Source organism: Triticum urartu, chromosome 5, assembly GCF_003073215.2.
Source record: "Triticum urartu cultivar G1812 chromosome 5, Tu2.1, whole genome shotgun sequence".
Taxonomy (NCBI): Eukaryota; Viridiplantae; Streptophyta; class Magnoliopsida; order Poales; family Poaceae; genus Triticum; species Triticum urartu.
Genome location: NC_053026.1, coordinates 3,227,424 through 3,249,657, shown reverse-complemented (window position 1 = coordinate 3,249,657; position 22,234 = coordinate 3,227,424). Strand labels below are relative to the sequence as shown.

General features: G+C 48.2%; 4 protein-coding genes and 1 pseudogene across 5 annotated transcripts; 3 read left to right on the top strand and 2 right to left on the bottom strand.

The window, feature by feature from the left end:
• Nucleotides 1-636: 636 nt before the first annotated feature.
• LOC125506726 (AAA-ATPase ASD, mitochondrial-like) lies at nt 637-2,396 on the top strand. The gene has a single exon (XM_048671463.1). It carries the CDS (start codon nt 692-694, stop codon nt 2,270-2,272), a length of 1,581 nt encoding a protein of 526 aa, XP_048527420.1. The 5' UTR covers nt 637-691; the 3' UTR covers nt 2,273-2,396.
• A 125-nt stretch (nt 2,397-2,521) lies between these two features.
• LOC125506725 (protein NUCLEAR FUSION DEFECTIVE 4) lies at nt 2,522-17,365 on the bottom strand. 2 transcript variants are annotated; one of them, XM_048671462.1, is made up of 3 exons: nt 16,665-17,365; nt 14,948-15,965; nt 2,522-2,862 (listed from the first exon to the last, which is right to left on the bottom strand). In XM_048671462.1, the coding sequence occupies exons 1-3, from the start codon at nt 17,115-17,117 to the stop codon at nt 2,717-2,719; spliced, it is 1,617 nt and encodes a 538-aa protein (XP_048527419.1). In that variant the 5' UTR covers nt 17,118-17,365; the 3' UTR covers nt 2,522-2,716. The 2 variants fall into 2 exon arrangements, with proteins under 2 accessions (XP_048527419.1, XP_048527418.1); XM_048671461.1 differs by lacking the exon at nt 2,522-2,862 and having other exon boundaries at nt 14,634-15,965; nt 16,665-17,357.
• LOC125506728 (AAA-ATPase ASD, mitochondrial-like) lies at nt 10,207-12,006 on the top strand. The gene has a single exon (XM_048671465.1). The coding sequence runs from the start codon at nt 10,356-10,358 to the stop codon at nt 11,844-11,846; it is 1,491 nt and encodes a 496-aa protein (XP_048527422.1). The 5' UTR covers nt 10,207-10,355; the 3' UTR covers nt 11,847-12,006.
• LOC125506727 lies at nt 12,143-14,506 on the top strand (annotated as a pseudogene).
• Nucleotides 17,366-21,646: 4,281 nt separating the features above from the next.
• On the bottom strand, nt 21,647-21,970 carry LOC125555530. The gene is made up of 2 exons (XM_048718444.1): nt 21,902-21,970; nt 21,647-21,760 (listed from the first exon to the last, which is right to left on the bottom strand). Exons 1-2 carry the CDS (start codon nt 21,968-21,970, stop codon nt 21,647-21,649), a joined length of 183 nt encoding a protein of 60 aa, XP_048574401.1.
• Between the last annotated feature and the right edge of the window lie 264 nt (nt 21,971-22,234).

The following is a 22,234-nucleotide window of genomic DNA, read 5'->3' as shown; positions in this document are numbered from 1 at the left end:
TCCGGCGGGGAATCAAAACGAAAAGACCAACCACACGCACCTGCTAACCCTCAAACTGGCCTCCGTATACGCAGCGGCGAGACGTCATCACGGGCTACAACTCGCTCCTGGCTCGGCCTCACCGGGGTCCCAGCACCTCTCTGCCGCTCGCCGCGCCGCCCTCATCTCGGCCTCTGTTCTGCGCCTTGCCTCCTCCTTCCTTTCTCGCAAAAATCGACCGCTCCAATGCAAATTCAGTTAACTTACATAGAACTATTGCGGTAAATATTACATGACGTCATGCATCCATCCTCAGCAGTCACCAACACCATGCCGTCACGCATGCTTCGAATTGGCGACGACTGAACAAGTCACCGGCCGGTCTACCTCGTCTCTGTTCTATACTCGGCTGTCAGTCTCAGAGATGCAATCCATGAGCTAAAAACAGCGACGATTGGCTAGACTGAGCTTGGCGATTCCGATATTGCCACTGCCTTCAGAGTTAAGTAACTCCATTTCCTTGGACAGCTCCAACGCAGACGGCGACGACGAAGACGACAACGACGACGACTACACGTTGCTTAGCTTCAACCTAAGCAGAGCACCACACGAATCATTGGCATTATATATATATGCGTCCAGGACGAGTTACAGCTTTCCATCGGGACAAGACCCACCCCAAAACACAACAACAGGAGGTCCAGTTGCAGCAATGGCGGCAATGATGGTGGAGAGGTGGGCGGGGTTCGGGTCGGCCATGGCGACCGTCATCTTCCTCTGGTCCGTGGTGCAGAACTACGTACCGCCCACCTTCCGCCTCTACCTCACCGCCTGGGCCGCCAAGGTCGCCGCCTGCTTCAACCCCTACCTTGAGATCACCATCTCAGAGTACGGCGCCGAGCGCTTCCAGCGCAGTGATTTCTTCCTCGCCGTCGAGGCCTACCTCAGCGATGCGTGCGCCCGCCGCGCACGCAAGCTCAAGGCCGAGCTCGTCAAGGACAGCAAGAACATCCGAGTCACCGTTGACGACCACGACGAGGTCACCGACGACTTCTCCGGCACGACCATCTGGTGGTACGCCTCCAAGCGGCAGTCCAGGGCCCAAGTCATCAGCTTCTACCCCGGCGAGGACGAGCGGCGCTTCTACAAGGTCGTCTTCCACAGGCGCCACCGCGACCTCGTCGTCGACTCCTACCTGCCCTTCGTGCTCGGCGAGGGCCGTGCCGTCACCGTCAAGAACCGCCAGCGCCGTCTCTTCACCAACAACGCCAGCCGCAACTGGAACCCCTACAGCAGCAAGAGCGTCTGGAGCCACGTCGCCTTCGAGCACCCTGCCACTTTCGACACGCTCGCCATGCACCCCGATGAGAAGGAGGCCATCGTTGACGACCTCATGGCGTTCCAGGAGAGCAAGGACTACTATGCAAAGGTCGGCAAGGCGTGGAAGCGCGGGTACCTCCTTTATGGACCGCCCGGCACCGGCAAGTCCACCATGATCGCCGCTATGGCCAACTTCCTTGACTACGACATCTACGATCTCGAGCTCTCTGCTGTCAAGAACAACACCGAGCTGCGGAAGCTCTTCATTGAGACCACGGGCAAGTCCATCATAGTCATAGAGGACATCGACTGCTCGATCGACCTCACCGGAAAACGCCGCAAGGACAAGAAGGCCTCTAGTGACAAGGACTCCGACGATGATGGCAAACCCAAGCTACCGATGGATCCAGAGAAGGACGACGCCACTAAGGTGACGCTCTCGGGCCTCCTCAACTTCATTGATGGACTTTGGTCTGCTTGCGGGGGTGAGCGGATCATCATCTTCACCACCAACCACAAGGAGAAGCTCGATCCGGCGCTGATCCGTCAAGGAAGAATGGACAAGCACATCGAGATGTCATACTGCCGATTCGAGGGCTTCAAGGTCCTCGCCAAGAACTACTTAGATGTCATCAAGCATGAGTTGTTTGGAGAAATTCAGCAGCTGCTCGAGGAGACCGACATGTCACCCGCCGACGTTGCAGAGAACCTGATGCCAATGTCGAAGAAGAAAAAGAGGAACCCTGATTTGTGTTTGTCGGGCCTCGTCAAGGCACTCAAGCAGGCCAAGGAAGATGCGGCAGCAGCAGCGGCCAAGGCGAAGGAGGAAGAAGAGGCCAAGGAGGCTGAAGCAAAGAAAGCCAAGGAGAAAGAGGAGGCGGAGGTGAAGAAAGCCAAGGAGGAAAACAAAGGGAAGGACAAAGCAGCAGAGGAAGCCAATGGAGACATCAAGGAAGGTGACAAAGTGAAGTGAAATCAAGAAAGAAAGCCAAGGAAAAAAGAATGAGCTTGTTCACTAGTGCCCGCTTGTACAAAAAGAAAATGCAGTGTTTGTTCACAAAAAATATAAACTCTCAACTGAGAAATTGTGTGTTGCATCTCTCATTTGTAATATGTGCCCCCTTACCTATATAGATATTTGTTTCTTTTTGAAATGAAAGGGGTTTCCCCCCGCCCCAACTTTTATTGAAAGCCAAGGCAAAACCAACGACCACAAAGACTGTTTAACAGCGCCCGGCAACAGCCTGAGAGTAGCTGCCACATATAGAACCCAAGCATAGGTAGATCTACCCTATTATAGCAGGAGTTTTTACCAGAACAGGTTCAGGAACTAGACGCATAACCAGTAAAAGCAAAAGCCCTAGCTATGGATCCAGCTCCCCTCCTCATTTTATTCCCTCTTCACCTCCAGGCGATTCTAAGCAATTCCCCTCTTCGATGGTCCAACAGCCTTAAGCACCGGAGAAGTAGCGCACCCTGAGCTTCTGAGCATAATATTTTCCATTTCTTGATCGTCGCCCCCAACAGGTCCAAGACACACCGTATACTTCGCCATCTTCGCCCCTGGAAAACAAAATCATTCCGAATACGCCATAAGCTCCACAAGGCAGCAGCAGAAACCATATTCAAGACTTCATAATGCTTCCTTCTCTTCTAGTAGGAAGATAATTGATCAAAAGAGTTAGGAACATCGATCACAAAGATATCAGCAATTAAACTCCAAACAGACTTAGCAACAATGCAGTCAAAAAATAGATGCTGGATAGATTCAGGTTCACAGCAGAAGACACAGGACATGTCCTCCACATGTCTACGCTTAGCTAAGTTATCTCTGGTTAAACTCTTGTTGTAGTAAACCAGCCAGAGAAAAACATGTATATTCGGCGGCACTTTGATTTTCCATATATCATTTTTAATGACAGAAGGAATCCCTCCAAAGTTAATAAGCTTATAGAAGGATTTGACAGAGTATTTGTTAGAAGAATCTAACATCCAGAGAGGTTGATCCGGAGAGTCAGACAGCCAAACAGTCTTAACAATCTCGGTGAGTTCCTCCCATCTTGCTAGTGTATTTTCAGTGACACACCTCCTAAATGTTAACCGCAGCTCACTATCCACCCAGACCTGAGCCAGGGTAGAGTCCTGCTGCTGGCAAATACTGTAAAGATCCCAAAAAGCAGTTTTTAAAGAACAATCTCCTGTCCAAATGTCATGCCAGAAGGCAATGCTGTTCCCATCCCCCGGGACCCATCTATAGAAATTCTTAGCAGCTGCAAGAGCCCAAGATAAACTTTTCATGAATGGAGAACCAAGAACCACCCTAGTATTAAAAAAATTAGGGCAAGTGGTGTTATATTTATATTTCAACAATTTCTTCCAATCACTGTTCCTTTCATCATACAATCTTTTACCCCACGATGCCAAGAGGGCCATGTTAAACTCTCTAAGATTGGGTACCCCCAAGCCACCAAACTCCTTTTTCTAGAAATCAGCCCCCAGTTAGCAAGGTGGTATTTATGAGAATCCCCCATGTTACCCCAAAAGAAATGGGACATTTGAGAAGTAATCATATCAATTGCCCATTTGGGAAATTTCATAATAGACATAAGATAAGCAGGAATTAATACTAGCAATGCATGTGGTAAGCAATATAAATTTCCCTCTGTAAGATAGACATCTTCCCAACCAGCCTGAAATGTTCTTAATAATCCTATCAATAATGGGTTGAAGGTCCTCCCTCCTCAATTTTTTAAAGTGAAGGGGGACACCTAAATATTTGAAGGGGAAATCCCCCAGTTGGAAGCAGAAGACTTGAGCAAATTCATTGGACAACTGTTCAGAGATATTAATAGCATGCAAATCACTCTTATGAAAATTAATTTTTAATCCAGACAGATTTTCAAAGCATGAGAGAATCCACTTCAAGTTCTTAGCATAATCCAGCGAATTCTCTAAAAATAAGATGGTGTCATCAGCATATTGCAGGCTGACCACACCACCAGGGAAGGCTTGTGGAAGAAGCCCACGAATCAAACCAAAACTAGTAGCCTTTTGAAGCATTTTTGAAAACACATCAGCAACCAAATTAAAAAGAAGGGGTGAATGAGGGTCACCCTGTTTCAAGCCTTTTCCCCCAGAGAACTGGGGACCATTAGAGTCATTAATCCTAACTTGAAAAGTGCTTTGATGTATGGTGGAAATCACCCAATCCACCCATTTATTACCAAAGCCTCTAGAAAGAAGCATCTTTTTTAAGAAATCCCAACTAACTCTATCATAGGCTTTCTCATAGTCTAATTTAAGAATCAAGCCAGCAGTCCCAGACCTATGAACTTCATGAATGACCTCATGAGCCATAACCACACTTTCCAAGATGAATCTCCCTTTGATAAACGCAGTTTGATTAGAAGATATTAGCTTGTCACACAAGGGGGAGGCCCTAGTGGTCATAGCTTTAGAAAAAATCTTAACAGCACAATTACTAAGGCTAATGGGCCTGAAATTCTTCATGTCTCTAGCCCTAGGGATTTTGGGAATAAGAGTAATAATGGCATGGTTGAGCTTATATAAATCAAGGGTACCTCTTTCAAAGTCTCTAACCATCCACATAAAGTCTTTCTTAATCAAGTCCCAAAAGGTTTGGTAAAATAAAAAGGACAGACCATCAGGGCCAGGGGCACCACTAGCATAAGAAGACATCACAGCTTGCTTAATTTCCTCCTCAGAGAATGGTCTCTCTAGGCACTCTCTATCATCAGCGCTAACCATTTCGTCCTCAGACCAGAAGTTACTATCCAAATGGATATCAGGTCTGGGTTCAAAGGCAAATAGCTTTTTATAAAAAGAGGTAGCCACCTCAAGCATCTCACTGGTCGAAGTGACCACACCATTAGGACTCTCCAACTCAGCCAGATGGTTCTTTCTATGTCTGTGATTAGCCAGTGCATGAAAATAAGCATTATTCCTATAACCTTCTAGAATTTTTCTATCTCTGGACCTCTACCAAAGGGCAGTTTCCTCTTTCTTCCACAATTCATCTAGCTCTTTCTTAATCTCTTTCATCCTATCATACTCAGTAACAGATAGTTGATGGTTTTCAGACATGAGATCCAAAATATCAAACTCCAGAAGGAGTGCCTTCTTCTTCTTTTTAAGACCAGCTTCCCTATTAATACTCCACCCTTTGATTTTCTTTCTGAGATTCCTAGTCTTAAGCATCCAATTATCAGCAGAGGATTTGTCTGAAGACACGGAATTCCAGGCTTCCATCACCATTTGATGAAAGTCCGGCTGTGAGAGCCACCACTTCTCAAACCTAAATGGTTTGGGGGTGGTTGGGGCTCTGGCACCAGTATCCAGGACCAAGGGAGCATGATCACTCCCCACCCTGGGAAGAGTCATTAGGGTAGAAAAAGGAAAATGTGTATCCCAGCTCACAGAAATGAAGACTCTATCCAGTACAGCAAAAACAGGGGAAACCTGGTTGTTAGACCAAGTAAACACCCTATTGGAGATAGAAATCTCCATCAATGCCCACCTATTGATCCAATCATTAAACAAGAAGACAGTTTGTTGATTAACCAAACCACTACTCTTATCCTTATCATTTCTAACCAAATTAAAATCTCCACAGATCATAACAGGATAAGAAGCATTAGCTATAGTATCATGTAACTCAGTGATAAAGTCAATCTTAAATTCAGGGTAAGCAGATCCATAGACCAACACCAACTGCCAAACGAATCCATCAGATTTATTCTTAACAGTAGCAATAATGGAAAACTTCTGATTAATAAAACCAACCACTTCAAAGCAAAAAAATTTGAGACCCACAAGGATCCCTCCTGCAGTATTATCAGCTGGCAGGAAGTGCCACACAAAATTGTCAAATTTATCTATAGACTTGAGGAAACCCTCAGAAATAATTTCTCTCTTAGTTTCTTGAAAACCAATAAAATTAGGATTAGATTTAGTAATAGTATCACATAGGCACTGAATCTTCCCATGCTGCCCTAAACCTCTAATGTTCCAAATAAGCCCTATCATCTAATTAATTTTGAATGGATGGGACAAGCCACAAGGCTTAACTTTAGTTAGAACCATTGGTGTTCCCCTAGAAGCATCAGCAGTGCCCACTGGTTCCAGGAGAGGGGCACCATTAGGTGTACTAACCAATTCACTGGCATCAAAATCAAGGTTATTAGGTAGCACAATTTCAGGGTTATTGTTGGCAAAAACCAAACACCTCTCCTTTTCTACCTCTATCATCTCATCAATAGTATAGATTTTTTGAATGTCATCCCCCCCCCAATCACCAAATTCATTTGACTCATCTGATTAGCAAGAATGTTTTTATCCATAGTAGAGAAGGATTTACCTTTGAACGTGGGTGGGATTTCCAGATTCTTCTTTCTTTTATATGCTGCAGCTTTTTCCATGATGTTAACATTGCCATGGCCTCTGGTAGCAGGTCTTTTAGCAACAACAGGCCCCCATCTTGACTTGTTTCCATGACCAGCCTCCACACCTTTAACTTGAGCAAATGATTCCAGCAGAGATCTCTTCCATGTTTCTCTTTGGAGAATTTGGACAGCCTCAGGAGGGAGAACCCCCAACTCATCTTCTGTTTCCTCATCTTCAGAGACACACATGTCCACTGACCTTAACAGATCCTCACAATATTCCATATTCTCAGTATTCTTCTCAAGAGTCATACTGACAGAGTCTTTCTTGGTTGGAGTAGGAGTTTTGTAGATAGCATTCTTCTTTTTTTCTCCATAGTTCAGGTCTTGCATTGTAATCTTACTCATATGCTCATGGGCATATCCATGTCCATCAGAAGATGAACCCTCAAGGTTGACTTTTGTCACAGCACATTCCAGAATAAATGCCTCCTGGTCAGTGTCAATATTATCATTCATGGATGCATCCACCACCCCCTGACCACCAGACCTTTTTGAAGAGTTATGTTTAGATGAGAAATTGGCCTTGTCCAGCTCATCAATATCTAGGTCACCACCTCCTGACCCATCAGAAACATGATCACCCTGTGTTCCTTCATGCCTTTCTGTCTGATCCTCCTCATCCTTTCCCTCTTCCTCAAAATCATCTTCATCCCCATCTACATCAATGACAGAATCAGCCCCACATGTTTGTTCAAAACCTTCCACAGTAAAGCCAAGTAGAAACAACTTCTTCTTCATCTCAATCAGTCTTTCAAAAGGAATTTTGGTGGGGTCTCTGCAGGCAATCTTGACTCTGACATTCTCAAAAAAAGTCCTGAACATCCCATTCCAATCCACATATGTAAGGGCCCCAAACAATGAGGCAATCTGAGCAAACACTTTCCAAGTGCACCACTTTGGAGGAATCCCTTCAATCAAAACCCAAGCTTCAATCAACTCACCAAATGGCTCGCACGCACCCTTCCATTCAGTTAGAGTCACATTAACATCCTGTGGCAGGGAGAACCCAGGCAACTCAATAAGATCTTCCACTTTCTTCCAGGGAGGAAACCTGACCAAAAAGGTCTTACTAGATAAACCTCTGATTTGCCAAGGCCAATGTTTATTTTTACAGAATGTAGCAGATAGTAATTCCCTCAGTTTAGTACCATCCACTTCCCCTTTCAAGATGTTAACCACTGCACAGTTCTGGAAGTTCAACCAATTGGACTCATTTGCAACAGGGACATCAACATGGTAAAAACCAAGACCTTGAGCTCCACTACCAAAGAAGGCAGCAGTAGGTTGGACCTTAGACCACGCTGCACAATTGTTGACATTACGATTCTGCTGACAGATAAAGCAGGCCTTCGGCTTCACACAATTCCCAACATAATGTCCCGGTCCACCACAGTTAAAACAAATCATGTCCTTATACTTAGGGTCAAGAACTTGTTCCACCTCAACCTCCACAGATTGGGACGACTGTACCTGAGCAGATCCAGCGGTAGAAGCTGTGGATCTGGTAGGCTTGGGAGCAGGAGCCTGCTCTTTTGTAGCAGGCATCGCTGGTTTCCTACCAGCAGGCGCGGCAGGCTTCTGCCCGGCCCCTTTGATCGGGCCAGCAGGGTGGCTGCTTCCCCCGGCACGACGATCTGCCATCTTCACCCCATGCTTAACAGCCTCGGCGAAGGAGATGGAACCAGGGCCAATCCCCTCACGAGCAACTTTGATTAGTCTGGGAGGTGGATCGAACGGCCGACGGGTTGTAGGAAAACAATCCGCAGCTGAAAAGGCTTTGTTCTCAATGAGGTCTCTCCGGATCCAGCAAAGGAACCCGGATTTTTGGTGGTCTTGAGGTTGAGAGGTAGGGTTTCTAGGGGGGCGGCGACGAGGGGGGGAGGGAATGAGCCAGAGCTGGCCAAAGTGCTCCTCAACGTTTTCTAGGGATTCGACTTTACGTAATCCCCTCGTTCTTTCCGCTTTCTCCCCAACGACACGCAACTTGACCGTGGGCCCAGGCAAGGCTGGACTCACCCCGTGGGAATGACACAGAGATCCCGTTCCAGAGGCTGGGACGGGATTTACAACCTGGCCAAGTCCCTCGCTGGAAAAAACCTCCGACGAGGTCTCGCCCGCCGCAGAAGCAGCCACAGCTTCCTTATTGCCTCGAGGAACAAGAGGGAGAACCCCCGAATTTATCCCCAAATCCTGAACTAACTCGCTAGGAACCGAATCAAACTGTTCAATCGAACACACAACCTCATGCATCCCCCGGCGGCGCAATCGAAAATCCCTTAGTTTAGCCTTAAGAGCTGGATTAGCACGGAAACGCAAACCAAGCTCACCAGGCCACGGGGGAGGATCAATGGCTCGTTGATGTGTCTGCATCTGTCGGGGAAGGCGATTTACTGACGACGCGGAGGCCATACGGTCCCCGCAGGGAGGAACTCCGGTGGGATCCTGGCGATCCCCTCCCACGACGGCGGCCTGATGTTGAGCCTTGAGGGGTTCGCCGTCCTGAAGTTCTCCCAGCGGGCGGCCTGCCGCGGATCTGATGATTCCGCCTCCTGAATTGCCCAGAAGAGAAGCTCCATATCCTCGCAGTCGTCGTCTCCGATGAATCACGCACGCTCGACGAAGTTCGCGTGGCGGAGGATATGCATGTGGATCTCCCCCCACTCGTCGCGGTCGGGGAAGCGCTCCATCACCACCCGCCTCATCTCTCAGCGAGCCTCCGGCGAGAGCGGATCGATCTCGGGCAGCGGTGCCGCAACTGGAGGCGGAAGTGCCCGCGGCTCCGCAACCCGTGTCGCCGGCACAAGCCGGCGAACCCGCATCCCGCGGCGTCGCGCTCCAGCCATACGTCTTCTCAGCTGTGGATTTGGAGCGGGGAGAGCTCGGTGCGGTGTGGGGGTGGGTGGGAAGCCGTAGATTGTGCTTTAATGGCGGCGGCGGCGCTTCGCCCGAGGGGGAGCGGGGGCGGGGAGGAGAGGGAGTCATTTCGTGCACACAAGGATACAAATTCAAGCGGCAACAGGTAGTCTATAGATATTTGTTTCATCTCTCATTTGTAATATTTCCGGCAAAACTATACAAAATGCTAACAAGACCCATTCGCTTTACCTACAACAAAATGCTAACCAGTTTTTCTATAGGGAATTAAACCTAAACGTGGCATAAGAAGCTTCCCTACAATTTCACCAACACAATATCGACACTACGCATGACAGTGACAGAATACGCAATTAGCAATCGGAACCTACCCTGCTCCTTCATTAATTAATTGATTAAGCAACCCAAATCCGGAAGCAACCAAGTTCTGCATTTTTTCCATGCGCGCATGAAGTCACCCGGCTTTGATAGCTCATCTTCACCTGCTCCGACGACCACAACGACCACCGGTCGACCAAGTTCTGCATTTTTTCCATGCGCGCATGAAGTTACCCGGGTTTGATAGCTCATCTTCACCTGCTCCGACGATCGACCACAACGACCACCGGTCGCCCCTAAGTCTACTTAAGTAAATCAGCACCCAGAACTCAGGAACTATATATACACTACACACACAAATCTCCAGCGTTACATTAGCAAGAAGAGAGCTAGCCAGCCATGGTGGCGATGGTGGAGAGATGGGCGGGGTTGGGGTCGGCCATGGCCAGCATCATCTTCCTCTGGTCCATGGTGCAGAACCACGTCCCGGTCACCCTCCGCCTCTACCTCACCTCCTGGGCCGCCAAGCTCGCCGCCTGCTTCAGCCCCTACCTTCAGATCACCATCTTGGAGAACAGCGCCGAGCGCTTTCAGCAAAGCGAGTTCTTCTACGCCGTCGAGGCCTACCTCAGCGACGCGTGCGCCCGCCGCGCCCGCAGGCTCAAGGCCGAGCTCGGGAGCGACAGCAGTAACCTGCAGGTCTCCGTGGACGACCATGAGGAGGTCACCGATGAGTTCTCTGGTGTGACTCTCTGGTGGTATGCCTCCAAGAAGCATTCCAAGGGGAATGTCATCAGCTTCTACCCTGGCGAGGACGAGAGACGCTTCTACCAGGTCGTCTTCCACAGGAGCCACCGTGACCTCGTGGTCGGCTCCTACTTGCCCTTCGTCCTCGCCAAGGGCCGCACCGTCATCGTCAAGAACCGCCAGCGCCGCCTCTTCACCAACTGCGGTGGTAGACGGAGGCGCTACCTTCGCAATAGCGTCTGGGACTATGTTAAGTTTGAACACCCCGCCACGTTCGACACGCTTGCCATGGACACTGACCAAAAGGAGGCCATCATGGACGACCTCATTGCGTTCAAGGATGGCAAGGAGTACTACACAAAGGTCGGCAAGGCATGGAAGCGGGGGTACCTATTGTACGGCCCGCCCGGCACCGGCAAGTCCACAATGATCGCCGCCATGGCCAATTTCCTTGATTACGACGTCTACGACCTCGAGCTTACGTCGGTCAAGAACAATACCGAGCTGCGAAAGCTCTTCATCGAGATGACAAGCAAATCCATCATCGTCATCGAGGACATCGATTGCTCCATTGACCTCACTGGTAAGCGCCGCAAGGGCAAGAAGGCCTCGAGTAACAAGGACTCTGACAATGAATATGAAGCGGACCCGACGGAGCCACAGAAGGACGATGAAAGCAAGGTGACGCTCTCAGGCCTACTCAACTTCATCGACGGGCTATGGTCGGCAAGCGGCGGTGAGCGGATCATCATCTTCACCACCAACCATAAGGAGAAGCTGGACCCGGCGCTAATCCGGCGGGGTAGGATGGACAAGCACATCGAGATGTCCTATTGCCGCTTCGAGGGCTTCAAGGTGCTCGCCAAGAACTACCTAGACATCGTTGAGCATGTGTTGTTCGGCGAGATCCAGCAGCTACTCGAAGAGACCGACATGTCACCAGCCGACGTGGCAGAGAACCTGATGCCCGTGTCAAAGAAGAAAAAGAAGGACCCGAACATGTGCTTGGCAGGCCTCATTGCGGCGCTCAAACAGGCCAAGAAAGACGCCGTCGAGGCTGCGGCAGCGGCAAAGGCGAAGGAGGAAGAGGAGGCAGAAGCAAAGAAAGCCAAGGAGAAAGAGGAACCCAAGGAAGACAAATGAAAGAAAAAACGTGCCAGGAAGCCAGGTAGCCAACCAAGACATCAAACAAGTTTGCTTGCTCACTAGTGCTCGCTTACAACAACAAAAAGGATGTATAGTGTTTGTTCAAATAAATTATGTATCACTCAGCTGGAATAAAATGGTTTTGCTTTCTCTTCTCAATGGTTAATTCACACGGGAAGTTACCTTTAGAAAGTTAATATAACTGATACCAGATGCATAATTCTAACATGATACTGTTGCAAGTACACAGCGAACATTTTCCTCACTTCACTACGAAAGACAGCATTCTGGCGTATATGACCTGCCTATAGAACATGCTCGTCCCGACGAACAATACGAGCGGTACGACACACACCATGATCATGAAGGAGAGTGTGAAGCCAAGGAGAAAGGCAAATGGGGGCACAAAACAAAATATGTATCCCTCAACAAGAATAATAATGATGATAATTCCTGTGTATGTATGGAATAGCTACAATACGAAATGCCAACCTCTCCCCTGTCTCAAACGTACTGGGCAAAGGTAATCCACAGGATTTTTCCATGCTGTAGATTCTTCTCTGCTCTGACAGCTCCTCCTCACCTGCTCCGACAACGGCAAAGAAGAACACAAATCTGATCCGATGACGACAAAGGCAAAGTCGAACATGCTCCGATGACGACAACAAAAACGAAGACGGGCACGAAGACTCAGGTCAACTTAAGTAGATCACCCACAACTCTCCAGCATTATATATACACATATGCAGGCGCTTCCAGTGCAGATCGACCTATAGCATTCCAACAAGAAAGCCTCAAGACACAATATCAAGAGGTCCAGCCATGGCGCCCATGGCGGAGTGGTTGCCATGGTTTGGATCGGCGGTGGCGAGCGCCATCTTCTTATGGTCCATGGTGCAGAACCACGTCCCCGACACCCTCCGCCTCTTCCTCACCACCCGGGCAGCCAAGATTGCTGCCAACTTCAACCCTTACCACGAGATCACCATCTCCGAGTACGGCGCCAAGCGATTCCAGCGTAGCGAATTTTTTCTCGCTGTCGAGGCCTACGTGAGCGATGCCTGTGCTCGCCATGCATGGAGGCTCAAGGCCGAGCTCGGCAAGGACAGCAAGAACCTCCAAATCGCTGTCGATGACCACGAGGAGGTCACCGATGACTTCTCCGGAACCACACTCTGGTGGTATGCCTCCAAGCAGCAATCCAAGGCCAACGTCATCAGCATATACCCCAGCCAGGATGAGAAGCGCTTCTACCGGGTCGTCTTTCACAGGCGACACCGTGAACTCGTTGTCGGCTTCTACCTACCATTTATCCTCAGCAAGGGCCGTGCCGTCACCGTCAAAAACCGCCAGCGCCGCCTCTTCACTAACAACGCCGGCGGTAGCTGGAACCCTTACCGGGCCAAGAGCGTCTAGAGCCACATCGCATTCGAGCACCCAGCGACGTTCGACACGCTTGCCATGGACCCCGATCAGAAGGAGGCCATCATCAACGACCTCATGGCCTTCCAGGAGGGCAAGGAGTATTATGCAAAAGTCGGCAAGGCATGGAAGCGTGGGTGCCTCCTATACGGTCCTCCTGGCACTGGCAAGTCCACTATGATCGCCGCCATGGCCAATTTCCTCGACTACGACGTCTACGACCTTGAACTCACGGCCGTCAAGAACAACACCGAGCTGTGGAAGCTCTTCATTGCGACAACAGGCAAATCCATCATCATCATAGAAGACATCGACTGCTCCGCCGACCTCACCGAAAAACACCGCAAGGACAAGAAGGCCTCTGGCGATAAGGATTCTGATGACGATGACAGATCCAAGCTATCAATGGAGCCAGAGAAGAGTGACGCTCTCTAGCCTGCTCAACTTCATCGACGGGCTGTGGTCGGCCTGCGGGGGTGAGCAGATTATCATCTTCACGACCAATCACAAGGAGAAGCTGGACCCCGCACTGATCCGGCGGGGCAGGATGGACAAGCACATAGAGATGTCCTACTGTCGCTTCGAGGGCTTCACGGTGCTCGCCAAGAACTACATGGACATCGTTGAGCATGAGCTGTTCGGCGAGATCCAGCAGCTGCTCGAGGAAATCGATATGTCGCCTGCTGATGTGGCGGAGAACCTGATGCCCATGTCCAAGAAGAAAAGGAGGGACCCTGATGTGTGCTTGGCAGGACTCATCGAGGCGCTCAAGCAGGCCAAGGAGGACGCAGGAGCGGCAAAGGCGAAGGAGGAAGAGGAGGCCAAGGAGGCTGAAGTGAAGAAAGCCAAGGAGATAAAGGAGGGAGAGGCGAAGAAAGACGAAGGGAAGGAAAAACATCAGAGGTAGCCAACGGAGACATCAATCAAGGTGACGAGTAGAGTTACAGGATCAGAGTGAACATGTAAACTAGTGCTCCCTTACAGACACAAACAGATGCAGTGTTTGTTCAAATAAAATATGTATCACTCAACTGGAGTAAAATAAATAAATAATATTGATTTCTCTTCTCAGAGAAATTGCCATTATAATGTTGCTATATAATACCTCCGTCCCAAAATAAGTGAAGCGGTTTTAGTTCAAATTTGAACTAAAACCAAGACACTTATTTTGGGACGGAGGCTACAATACCTAATGCTAACATGGTATTGCTGTAAGAGCACAACTCCTGTAAAGTACTCCCTCTATAAAGAAATATAAGAGTATTTAGATCACTACTTTGGTGATCTAAACGCTCATATATTTCTTTACGGAGGGAGTATGTATCACTCAGCTTTTTTCCCGATAAATATGTGTCACTCAACTGAAATACAAATATTGGTTTCTTTTTCATTTGCTTATTAACACAGGAAGTGACCATTGTATTGTTGCTATCTAAAGAGAGTGCTACAATACCAAATGCTAACATGATATTGTTACTACTATATAAAAGATACAGGAAAACTGAGCATGGTTTGTATATATACATTTCCTCATTTATCTACAAAAGGGAGCAGTCTGGCATATATAACCCGTCTATAAAACTTCCTTGTTCTGATGAACAATACAAATGCTACGGCAGACCCGAAGACACAGACGCATGACATGATCAGGAAGGAGAGTGCGAAGCAGTGCTTACCGGCACAGGCAAGCTCACCTTGCGGTGACTCCTTGTCATAAATGAACCCAACCACGCGCACCGAGAGGATGTAAGAGCCAACAGGGCTCGCGACGGCCACTGTGTTGAAGATGGTGCCGAAATGGTTTAGCCCGAATATCTCTGAAGTTATGCTCGGCATCAAAGCCCACTGAGACCCGTAGCACAAGCCGACAAGGACCGAGCCGACGTAGAGTGACGCGTGGAAACCGGAGGAGATGATGGCATGGCCTACACCCATGACCAGAAGCGTCGCTGCTATGAAGAAAGGCCTGCCCAGTCCTCGCGACCGGAGGAAGTGGTCGGAGACGTAGCCTGCGCCGAACCTCCCTGAGAAGTTCCAGATGCTCCATAGGGACACCAGAGTGCTGGTCTCCCTGCTCGTGTAGCCCAGAGAGCCCCCGATCTGGCTGATGTTGTTCACCGTGGCCAACCCCGAGCCCATTCCGCAGGCCATCGCAAGGAAGAGCAGCCAGAAGTCGAGTTTGCACATGGCCTGCACCACGTTCAGGTTCTCTGCTTTGTCCGACGACATGTCCTGATTATTAGATCCCACAAGCGGTGTGCTAGAGCTGGCGTTCTCTGAATCCTGCTGCGCCGTTTCCTCATGAAGAAGTAAACCAGTTTGTTCTTCCGACGTTGGTTCTTCTCGCTGCTTCGATTCGGACCTCTGAGCCCTTACAACAATAGCCACTGGAGACATGATCAGCAGCAAGAGTATCGCGAAGCAAACACTCTGCCCAGCTGAACTTATCATGAAAACTTGGTCGCAGATTATGACAACCATCAGGAACCCAGCAACAGTAACGGCCATGAGAGAGAAAGCATCGAGGAACTTCTTGTTGTACCGCTGATGAGCGCTGTGGACGTCGACAAAGTACATGAGCAGCAACGCGATGGCTGTGGGTAGTATTGCCAGCATAAGTATGAAACTGCCGGGATCAATATGGAGAGTGCGCTGTACTTGGACCAGTATTGCGCCGCTCAAGCCTAGAAAACCCTGTTTGGAAATTAAACAGATGAATCGATGTCATAAACTGCGAAACAGAGTGTAGGTTGGGATTATTGAGAAAATAAAGTGTGTGCAATGTTGGATCCACACAAGTTCACATCATCAGAGTTATGAATACAGTTAGGCGGGAACTGAAGACAATAACACTGAAAGTTCGGGCAATTAAGACAAAATTGATAGCTCCACCTGGTGTGGTAGGTAAAGGACGAGGCCAGCGAATGAACACTGCATTATTGCCTCTCTGATGTATCTGGACCAGAAAACATTATTATGAAACAGTTCCTGTACCTACACAACTGTACTTTTCTAGAACCTGTGATGCTGCCTCCCAGGGAGCAAGGATTCCCAGAATGGTTGTGCTGGATGAATTGTACTTCTCTAGAACTGTTTGTCTCTAAGGTTGTGTTGCATCAAAATTACTCTCCTTGACTACTTTCAGCATAAATCTCTGTACTACTGTGCCACTGTGGTATGCCACCAAAACAGATTTCTCCACATAAAAATGGAACAAAACAGATCCTTTCACATGCCTCTTTTTGGTTTGTACGATTGGAGCAGACAGAGCCTGTGGATTTCACATGCTTCTTTGGATTGTTTTCTTGTTGTAACTCACAGAGCAAATTACTGATGCAGAGGAACAGAGCAGAGACTGAAAGCAGAGTAAGGGGATCGATCGGCAGCAGGTACCTTCATGATGCCGATGACGGTGCCGCGGCGGTCGGGGAAGTTCTCGACGGCGGTGACGACATCGGCCGTGTTCATGAAGGTCTGCGCCTGCGCGGCGAGCAGCATGTAGAGGCAGACGAGCGGGAGCGGGGCGGGCACGACACCCGCGACGGCGAGCCACATGGGGAGGTACCCTGCGGCGCAGAGAGCGGCGCCGGTGAGGAGGACGACCCAGGGGCGTCGGCGCCCTCCCACGGGCGCCCACGCGGCGAGGAGGCCGGAGAGGACCCCGACGTTGGCGCCGACGTCCTTGAAGAAGGCGACGGCGTCGAGCGCGGACTGGTCGTAGCCCTGCGACGCCTTGAGCGCCGGCGAGTAGACGCCGAAGCAGTAGCTGCCGCCCGCGAAGCACTGGATCAGCGCGCTCGCCGCCAGCGCCGACCACCGCGTCCGCGCGCGCGTCCTGGCCGCCATCGCCGCCGCCCCTGCCGGAACAGAAGAGGAAGAAAATAATGTCTTTTTTTTAGCTCGGTGGCTTCAAGGACCTCTCTTTACGCTGCCACGTAAGCTACGTGACACCCACTAGCCGCCGTGTGTCACTGACAGCGTGGGCCCACTGAGAAGAAGCCAAGCTATGATTTTGCTTGTGTCATGTGGACATGTGGACAAGAACAAGATAATGGAGCTCAAGGAGTATTCAATCAAGAGGCAAGCTGGCAAAGAACTCAAACCCCTCTACCCTTGGAAGTACTCCTACTAAATTGCATTTTTATAAGATTGTAATTATCGAATGTGCGAATCTGTGTGAAATCGAGAGCATAACAAAAGCCTGAAAAGGCCCCGCTTATTCTTGCACTTTTAATAGAGCTGCACTGTATATGAAATTCAAACTCTTTTTAAAGTCGAAAACGACATTCTTGATGAGAGCATAACAAACCCCTGAAAAGGACCGTTTATTCTTGAATTACGGACGTAAGAAGGGGTTGGTGTCCTTTTTCTTTGTTAAATTGTCTATCTCAACATTGTTATTTGTTATTTCTACTCACATTAACATGATAAGTGATTATTGGAGCAGCTTTCATGTTTGTTTGATATCTTTAATATTACTTGCTAAAAACATGTCACTGTGCGTAAATGTGTTGTTTCGTGGCAACACACGGGTCCGCCGCCGTTGCACTGCCTATGAACTTGGTGGAGACAGGGAAGGATAGTTGTGGCGTTGTGAAGACCTTGACGGCTTGACGCCTGCTGTCATGACCACGACCACTGCGTCGGCAAGATAGGCCCTAAAGGCATCTCCAATGCAGGCCCACAAGATGGACACACTATTTATCTATGGATTGGTTCACGGACACAGATCAAAATAATAGCATATCAAATCTTCATGAATGAAAATATTCAAATGCGACAGTAGTTCCACTATAAATATTATAATCCAATTAAATTTTGAAATAAAATAGTTCCAACATAAATTCAACTTGCAAGATGGAACACCCGTGTCACAAATTTGAAGTCTAATTTATAATATAGTTCGGGAGAAAAAGACAAATTTGACTCTGACGGTACACAACATTAGTTGGGCTTTAAATTTTGCCCATTACCACTGTTAATACTACTTTTGTTTTTGGACCTTGGCATTAGTTGAGATTCAAAAGGTACTTGATTTTTGTGATATTATCTGTTCATGTTGTGCCCATCTGTAGACTTTTCCTCATATGTTTTTTGAAAACATTTGTATGTACAAGCTGAATCCAGGTGCAGTACAAGCCCTGGTGCACTATATACTTACCAACAAGGGAGATGTGTTGTTGGTTGAAAAATGACGCAGTTAACAACTTGGGCCTAATATTTGACACAAGCTCAAACCATTTGCAGTGTTATTTTCAGACTGGTTATTGCTATGGAGAATGGAACATCTATGCTATTGATAAAGAACAATCTCACAAAATTGGATCTTTCTTCTCGTGCTATTATTGCTGAAATTAAGAGGCGCACTATAAGTCTAAGGAATTGCCAAGCTTTGTGTACCTTATAATAGTGACACCATGGATGCGTGAAGTTGAGTGATACTAATACTATTTAATCGTGGACAACATATATCCAGTTAGCGAATGATTTGGTTGGTTAAGGAGACACAAAGACTACCGAGAAGGAAACAAGTGGAAGAGAGTCTTCATTTGTCGCTATATGATGGAAATCAGATGCCACCTTGCTTAACACATATTTTTGAATTAAAAGAATAATTTGATCAATGTTTCTATATTTTTATAAATATGTGGCAATGCACGGACATTCGGCTTTTGCCCGTAACAACGCACGGGCATTTTACTAGTTGAGATAAAGACGCACGTTCTCTTCTGTTTTTGGCTGCATATTTGTACCAAGAAACATATATATGATAATCTTTTCATATATTATTATTTCAGCACTCTATTTATTGGCTACTCACCGTGGACTGTGGTATATAGGTGATCTTTTGCTACCTACATTTTTTTCCAAAAAGAATGGATCATAGCATCTCTAGCAGATTGCGCAAAAGCACGCCGGCCCGTAAAACTCCGGTCATTTTGTGAGATTAAACGTTTTTTTGTCTGAATAGATCCGCTAAATCTAGCACGGCCCATAAAAATTTACAGGCGGCCCGCGAAAACGTCTCTCCGGTGCTATATCTACGGTTTAGCCGGGATTTAGGGTTACCAAACCCTATCCCTCCGCCGCTAGCTATCCCGGCCTTCGGCGTCAAATCTTGCCTCTCCTTTTTCGTTTTCCTCCTCCCCATGGCCGGTGCTGCTTGCGGGCATGATGCCCATGGTGGGACACTGCTGCGCAAGCTCGCCAGGCACAATGCGGAGGCCGGTAGCTGCAGCTGGTCCGTCGTTGAGCCATGGCGGTTTAAGCAGGCGCGCGACCGCGTCCGCCTCTCTCGCAGCGGCGGGCGGAGCCTATGGGCCCGCTTCGATGAGCTCCACGATGCCCTTTTCCCGCACACTATGTGGTGCCGAGAGACGGATGTGGAGCTCCTGGCTGTGGATCACGCGGTGGCGGTCGGAGAAGAAGGCGCTGCCGACCGACTATGCCCACGCGTGCCGCAAAGCAATGGAGTAGTTCTACCTCAGCATTGATGATTGAGATAGCTTCCCCTAGGTTTAATTTGTAATTTGACCTATGCTTAGCTATGTATGAACTCCGGTTGTATTGATGAACTTTGTAGCGTGAACTGGTTTTAAATTTGTAGTACAAACTATAACGGATCTGTTCTGCAGAGACCTTAGAGTTCCCGCAAAGGCTAAAACGATTTTGCAGTATTGGATTATGCAGGGTCTGCTATGTTAGCACTAATCTTGATTTCATGTATCTGCGTATTTAGTTTTGTTATGCATGTAACTTAGAGGGTCTACGTACTAGCTAGTCGTCGGAGCTTCAATGAAGATGTGTGAAGAAGGCGAGATGTCAGACCGCCGTGAGATACAGCGAGTCCGGCAAGATGCCGATGTCGGCGTGAAGCCGCAGTGCTGCGCAAGGCGGCAAGGTCGTGTGATATGGCACACACGTAGATGGTTGAAGCAAGACTGGCCGGCTGGACGGTGAGTTAGTTTGCATGCATGGAGTCGTCGTTAGCTGCATGTATATGTTGGTTAGTGGGCTAGCTAAAAGGTTGGTCATGTAGTCGTGTGCATGCGTTGAGTCTGTTTGTGCATGACCGAGTGTAGAGTTAGTTAGCAGGTGATGTATATCCTGGAGAGATTCTAGGAGATGGTGTTATGCAGACGTGTGTAGGATAGTGGCTAAGTGTGCCGGTCAGCCTAGTGCGTGCGTGCGTGAGTTAGTGGCTGGGTAAAGAACGTCATCGACGCCATTCGACGCATGATGGATCACTGGCGGCTTGCCGGAGCAAAGTCAATCGAGCCCCCCTTTGGGAATCTGGATGTGAGATAATAGCTTACGGTTTTCTTTACTGGGAGCTGCAGGCCAAAGGCCTGCTCTCTGATTGTATCTCTATCCTTATTTTCCCTCCGATTGCTTGATCAAACCTTGTCTTCCATATACTCTCTTCTAAATCAATCAATGCCAGCCAAGCTGGATCTTTCAAAAGAAAAAGTTAGTGGCTGGGTGTGGAGTCATTTGTACTGCCTATTTAAGCTCAGCAAATCAATCAGAAGAAGCTGTGAGGGCTGTAGAAAAATGTTGTCTCTTGTGTTCATCAAGGAGGAGAGCTTGTTGTGCAAAACAGCACTGGTTTTCTCCTTAGTGTATATGTGTGTGTGTGTGTGTGTGCGAGTGTGTTCTTGAGAGAAGATAGAGAGAAACCACAAAAGAGAGTTGAGAGGAGGAAGAAGAAGCAGCGCTGCGAGGAGGCGGCGCCAACATGCTAGAGATACTCTCAACCCGAGCTATATGTACATGAAAGCAACTCCTTGTTGCTATCTACATAATGGGCATTGTCCGTAGGGAGCAACCAGTGGTGGGGATGCTAAAGTAGCTTGGGTACATATTGCACAGAGGGTAGGCTCCTGGCCATCTACATCACTCTGATCACCTGGCCTTGCCGAGAGCAAGTGAATCTACATCATTCTGATCACCTGGCCTTGTTGAGACCCCGAGAAGCCACCGAGCTTTACTACTGGGATTGGCACTCCGATCTCTATTGTTTCTTGTTTAAGGCTCAACGAAGTTTCTATATTTATTATAAGAAAATAAGAACACACATTCATGCAACATTTTGCAGTGGAATATGTTGCATCAGTGCCTTGATGAGGATGGCAGACTCAGATGTTTGCAGTGAAACAAATATTGAATGGAAACTTCATTCATATATATTTTCTTATGACCATATTTTATTTATCGCACAGTGCTATGTGACAGTTTATTAGCTACATCATCAGTAGTAGACTAGTAGCCACCATTAGTCATGGAGGCTATGCAGTAGCATGGAAACAACCCGCATTGGGAGAGCAACATCTTGGCCCTCTGAATCTCCTTAGATTTCTGACCTTGCTGAAAAGTTAGAAGAGCTCGGCTTGGATAACTTTCTTGATGGCCTGGGAGCGACATTGTGGCGACGTCTGCCCTAGCTGCCCACAACACTGCTTGTGTACCGTGTTGCAAGGGGCGTGCATCTATTTCCGAGGCATGATGAGCGGAAACTTCTTATCCATGCACCGTTCCATCACGTATTCCGTACAAGAGTCCAAGTTCTTTTAGTCCCATTGGCTGGTCAACACTGCCCCCCCCCCCCAATCATCGGCTGCGTACCTGACAGCCGCGTATTGTGCAAAGGCGGTGCTTGCTACCAGAGCAAGGACAACTAGGAGGAAGAAGACCGTCATGTTGTCAGTATTGTTTTGGTGGTGATGATTGGTGAAGATGAATATATGCGATAAGACCCCTCTTTTTTATAGATGAGGTGACACTATTTCCTTGTGCTATTAGCTGTCTGTTGCTCTGCCTAGTCCTTACATATAATAAATCAAAGTAACTTAATCTGCAAATGCGCACAAGTGTTCAAGTTGTTGGCGCATATGGTGTTATCGTCATTTTCTTTTTCCCAAGATAGACCATAAATAGTGTTGTAGCAAAGCTTTAGATCTTAT